Source organism: Cricetulus griseus, chromosome 3 (genome assembly GCF_003668045.3).
Source record: "Cricetulus griseus strain 17A/GY chromosome 3, alternate assembly CriGri-PICRH-1.0, whole genome shotgun sequence".
NCBI lineage: Eukaryota > Metazoa > Chordata > Mammalia > Rodentia > Cricetidae > Cricetulus > Cricetulus griseus.
Window position 1 is genome coordinate 117,780,311 of NC_048596.1, and position 6,000 is coordinate 117,786,310.

Here is a 6,000-nt window from a genome sequence, read left to right on the forward strand (position 1 = left end):
GAGACAAAAGTGTGGAATATTCCTTTACACTGTGTGATTATGTCACTGAGATTGGTTTAATAAGGAAGCTGACTGGCCAATAGCTGATCAGGATAAATTTAGGCGGCAGAGCCAAACTGAGAATGCTGGGAGGAAGAAGGGTGGAGTCAGAGACACCAGCAGAGGCAGAGAGAAATAAGATGATCATGCAGTACTAAGAAAAGGTATCAAGCCATGGGACAAAGCATAGATAAGAAATATGGGTTTATTTAGATGTAAGAGTCACCTAGTAACAAGCCTGAGCTATTGGCTGAGCATTTGTAATTAGTATAAGCCTCAGTGTGTTTATTTGGGAACTGCTGGCAGCACAGAAGCTTGTGCCAACAAGGGAGTAACTTGCCTAAGGGTATGTCAACATAAGGGTATGTCAACAGATAATGGACTGCCATGTAGGACCAGGGTCCCCACACATGGGAGGCCCTAGGTATGGCCAAGATCCTGGACAGGGAATCAAGTTTCCTCACTTCCCTTTCTCCACCTATGCTGCTTTGTGATTTGTTTTTGATCCCCAGTCTGATATATCCCATGATAGCCTTGAACTTGCTATGTGGCAGAGGATGATTATCCTGCCTTCATCGCCCCAGTGCTGGGATTACAGGTGTGTACCACCATGCCCAGTTTTATGTAGTATTGGGTATTGAACCCAGGGCCTTCTGCATGTGAGGCAAGCACTGTACCAACTGAGCTATGTCCCCAGCACTAGTGGTTTTTTTTTTTTTTTTAATGAAATGGTGAAAGGGTCCAAGATCTCCCCTGCCCATTTCACCTCTATTCTCAGCCTCTATAACCTACTACCCAGGAAGGATGAATTCCTCATCACAAACTCACAGGGTTCCACTTAATCTTGCCTCCTTTGAGATTCTCTCTTCAACTCTCTGCTTTCCCTCAGTCAACTCAAATCATTGAGTAGATCATCGCATCCTTCCCCAAGAGCCTGTTAGGCTTACTGAAGATGGCTAAATCCAAGCAGCGGGATTGATGGTCTAGTAACTGGGCAATGAAATGCCCCCCTTGCCCCTATACAATCCTCATCTTTACATTTTGCATTTAGAATCTAGATACTGATTATGGGTCTTCCTATAATTTACCTGATTTGTTAGGAAATAATTTTCCATTGGCACTGAACATCAGGTTGAATGGGGTTCCCTTAGAACTGATGTTGAAGTCCCTTGCTATGATTTAGGTTTTTCATGTGCCCTCACAGGTCCATTTGCTGAAGGCTTGGTGCCCAGGATGGTGAGGCCTTGCTAGAGGGCCTACGGCTGCCTCTCTTTGCTTCTAGGTTCCTGGAGTGAGTGCTCTGCCCTGCCATAAATTCTTGTGATGATCTCTATCTTCATGAGGTCAACAGCAACTTGATCTAGACTAGAATCTCCAGAACTATGAACCAAGATTATTGTTCCCTTTTTAATTTATATCCTGAAGGTTCATCCACCTATCACTGAAGACCCTTGTACCCAGGCACAGCAAACACTGTCAAACTAATAAGCTGGAACTCATGTCAACATTGGCAGGTCTGGATCGCAGAAGGGGAGGAGTGGTAGGTTTGTCCCCTACTCAACAGAAACACTTCCTTTTAAAAGAGCAAAGAAAATGTATGCTGATGAAAGAAAAATCAGAAGCAAACACATTTTTGTTGGTTTTTCTTTTTAATTATAAAGCAAGAATATAAGATTCTGGGCAGCTGTCACCAGCAAGCAGGGCTTGGACGTGATCTATCACCCAGACCTAGGCCACCCCACTCTGAGAGCAGCTTAGACTCCACAGGGCTTTGAGCCTTTAGAACAGCGGTTCTCAACCTGGGGATTGAACAACCCTTTCACAGGGGTCACCTAACACCATCTCAAAACATAGATGCTTACATTGTGATTCATAATAGTATCAAAATTACAGCTATGAAGTAGCTGTTTACATTAAAAACAAACATTTACATTATGATTCATAACAGTAGCAAGATTACAGTTATGAAGTGGCAATGAAAATGATTTTATGGTTGGGGGTCACCACAGCATGAGGGCTTATATTAAAGGGTTGCAGCACTGGGAAGGTTGAGAGCTGCAGCTCTAGAAGGATACCTAGATGGAGAGGGCACTGCCACAGCCCCCTCCAGTCAGGGAAGGTACCTACTATCTATCTGTTCCAGACAGTTTCCATGAAGAGCATCACCTGGGAAAAGAAATCCATGACTAAGGAGAGCTCAGAATGTTACAGAGGTAGATGAAGGCACTCCCAATCAGCCCCGACTCCACTCTGACAGGGTGCAGGCAAGGCCGCTAGTAGAAGATATTGAGTGGGGGTCCTTCCAGGTCTTCCTGCCAAAGTTCAGGGTAGCCACTGAGCTGCAGGCCTGAGGTTGGGATGGGGCTGGCCACAGGGAGCTGGGAGGCAGGGCTAGAACCCTGGTCTTTGGAGCTGGAGAGTACCTCTGCATTGTGGCTCCAGCAGCCCCACTGAGGTTGAGGCTGTAGTCTCTGGCATGAAGGGCGGTGCAGGAGGGGTGGGCTTTCCAGGGACAGGCAGGGTTCTGGAGACACTGAAAGACTCTGCAAGAGAAACAAGAAGGGCTTGATCCCTGGCCACTGCTGGGAGATTTCAAACCTGCCTATTTCCCCAGAGTGTAGCTGGTGGTGGCTAGATGGCCCCAACAGTGCATTGGGGCACAGAGAACAAGAATCCTGGTTCCAGAGATGCGATGCCAACCTTCAAGTCTTAGCTCTGTTACTCACTAGCTATGAGAAGTCTCTTCATCTCAGTTTTCCCACCTGTAAAATGGGGGTGTTGATGCTGCATAGGGCTGTATTAGCAGAGATGAATAAGCAAAACAGGTAAAGTATAAAGAATGGTGTAGGCACGGTAACACTTAGTCATTAACATGACCTTTTATGGACCACAAGACATTTATGAATGAATAAACCCAAGAAAACACACAGGTCACCAACTCCAGAAGAATCTATACAGGAAGTGCTGCCGATACCCCAGGGGCCTCACTCACTCCTGTACTGAACTTAGAATTTCCTGGCAGTGCAGCCCCTTCCACCCTGGCTGGCCTCTGTAAATTCTAGGGCCATCCTCTCTTCCCCAGGCTGTGGAGATTGTTGCACAGCAGCCATGGCAACTGTGGCAGTGGCTTTAACTTCCCAGGGCCTCGTCTTTTCCCCTATAGCTGTCAGTAAGGCTCCTTCCATCCTCCCCTTCATTAGATAACCTGGGTCCTGAAAGGTAGGAGACCCTGTACAGACTAGAGACCACGTATCCACTCTATTTCCGACTGAAGCCTGGGGACCTCCCTGGGGAAAGCGGCAGGGGCTCTGGGACCTACCTGGTATACTTCAGTCAGCTCTGCAGGAGCAGTGGATGGTGACCAGAGTCCGGTCTTGTTCCTAGGCTCTGGAGATGTCTGCATGCCAGAATAGGCTTGGGGCGGTGTCCAGTGAGAGGTGCCAGGGGCTCTCCCTAGGCATTGGTTCAAGGGTGACTGTATTTGGGGACAATAAGGAGGTGTCACCCAGGGATCTACGTTGGCGATCCTGTTCCCAAGGTTTTCAGGTGAGACTCGGGGTCCGGGACAAACGGGCGGGGACCCCCAGGACACCCCACTACTGATGGCTGAGCCCAAGCCAGTGCCAAGCGTCTGAGCCTGCGGGGGGCCACCACCATCGGGGCACAGAGGGCAACGGTGCGAGGACGCAGTGTCTGCACTCCGTTGGCGCCTGCGCCGCAGACTGTCCTCGCTGAGGCCCAGCACGGCCGACAGGTGTCCGATGTAGCGGATGGCCAGACGCAGCGTCTCGATCTTGGTCAGGCTCTGGCCAGCAGGCGCCACAGACGGCGGCAGGAAGCGGCGCAGCTCGTGCAGCGCGCGGGCGAGCGTGCGCATGCGCAGCTTCTCCCGCTCGCTGGCGCTCTGCCGCTGTCCTCCTGCGGGCGCCGGCCTCGCACGTCGTGGCGCTGTCGCGGCGGCCTGGGGTTTGCTCGCGCTGCGGGCCAGGCCCTCAGACTGCGAGGGGCAGCGGGTGATGTAGCAGGGACACGATCCGGAGGAATCCGAGGATGAGGCCGGGGACGTGGAGTCCGAGTGCTGGGCCCAGCCCCATCCCTGGGAGAAGACCCAGGGGTCGAGGCCAGGGAGGCTCTGAGGAGGAGGAGGAGGTGACTGGGCCATGGCTGGTGTGACTCTGGGAAGCTCGACCGGTCACCTCCAGGCCCTAGCTTTTATCTGGACCAAAGGTGTGAGGTGGCCCCCTGCCAGGTTGCAGAGAGGTGTCAAAGCCTACAGAGCCCAGGGAAGGTCTGGGCAGGGGGGCCCTGGGAAAGCGGGCCCATTTGCGGAGGTGTGGATTCTGACCCCTCGAAGGCTCTAATTGAGGCCCCTGCTGCCGGGAAGTGTGGGAGGGACAATTCGCATCTGGATGGAGTTGCTAAGCTTCTCACTGTGCCCCCACCCGCACTCCGCCCCCGCTACTGCGGGGTGAGTGCACAGGAACCCACTGCCACTGTGGATGGCAGTTCCACGGGCTGCTGGGTGCCTGGCTGTCCCTCATGCGCCTCATTGGCCCACTTGAGAATGGCCACCCTTTATCATTAACCTGTGATGAGCTATTCCCAGTAACTTTTACCCAGTGCTTTCAGGTATGCTGCATAGGACTGGCTCAGAGGAATCTGTCCACAGTGGCAGGACATGTTAGGGGTTTCCTCAGACCCCACATTTTTTGCTGATTGGCTGGATAACACTAAGAAAGAAAGTAATCTCATTGACCACAGCTATCTCTACCCCTAAAAATGGAACCCAGCAGCCTGGAGGAAAAGAATGGGAAGTGGAGATAGAAGGAAGTGAATGCCAAAGCCAACTATGCCTTGTGTCGCCTCGAAGTCATCTCATTCCTCTGAGCCTTCTGGCCCTCAAGGGATGATCCTGAAAGTGCTTGCAATGGGCCTTAATTGCACCTGGCACTTATAAAGACCGGACTAACACAGTCAGCTGTGATGGCATAGACCAGTAATTTAGCAATTGGGAGACCACTGAGGTGGGGGCAGTGTTTGAGGTCAGCCTGTACTACTCACTAAGATCTTGTCCTAGAAAAGAAAACCAAAGCAAAAATCCAGATACTGCCACCAGGGTAGGGGCTCATGACTATAATGCAAGCACTTGGGAGGTAGAGGCAAGAGAATCAGGAGTTCAAGTCCATCCCAAGTTACATAGAAACAGCACCGCTGGTATAGTGGTATCATGCAATATTCTCCAAGTTACATAGAAAGTTTGAGGCCAGCCTGGGCTACATGAGACCCTGCCTCAAAACACTAAAACCAATAAAAACCCATGCACTAACATATCAAGGCATTTGTGGGCACTCATTTGCTTTTACACAGGGTCCTTAACCCATCTGAGCTTGTTCTTCCGGTGGGTGAAATAGGAATAAGAAATAGGGCGTCTTCTCCCAGGACTGCTGTGAGAAATAACTGAGGTAATACAGCTTATGATGTACAGGTTCTCCTCATGGACAATTACATGTTTAAACAAGGCGCCATGTCCTGCATGATCGCCAGAAAAGGGCTAAATGGGAGCACCTGGGACAGTTGGGCCTTGGCCACAGAGCAGTTACAGCTGGGACTTGAACCAAGAGCATTAGAGGGGACATGAAGAGCACGCCAGAAGGGAAAGGCATGGTGGTGGGGTGGCAGGGTGCTGCTAGGGTGGTGGTGTGAGGGCCAGCACTTCAGGAACCAGGCAAAGGAGTCGGGTTTTATTCTCAAGGGCCTTTGTGACTTTTGAACAGAAGGATAATATAACTTAAAATATCAGTAGTCAGTAAATCAAGGTCAGTGTGACAAGAAGGCTTAAGAGGGACTGGAGAGATGGCACAGTGATTAAGAGCACTGGCTGCTCTTCCAGAGCACCTGGGTTCAATTCCCAGCACCCACATGGCAGCTCACAACTGCCTGTAATTCCAGTTCCAGGGGATC

At 50.8% G+C, this 6,000-nt stretch overlaps 1 protein-coding gene across 1 annotated transcript; it reads right to left on the minus strand.

Moving 5' to 3' along the window:
• Positions 1 to 2,312: 2,312 nt before the first annotated feature.
• Mesp2 (mesoderm posterior bHLH transcription factor 2) lies at positions 2,313 to 4,201 on the minus strand. Its single transcript, XM_027408306.2, has 2 exons — positions 3,359 to 4,201; positions 2,313 to 2,582 (listed from the first exon to the last, which is right to left on the minus strand). Exons 1-2 carry the CDS (start codon positions 4,199 to 4,201, stop codon positions 2,313 to 2,315), a joined length of 1,113 nt encoding a protein of 370 aa, XP_027264107.1.
• Between the last annotated feature and the right edge of the window lie 1,799 nt (positions 4,202 to 6,000).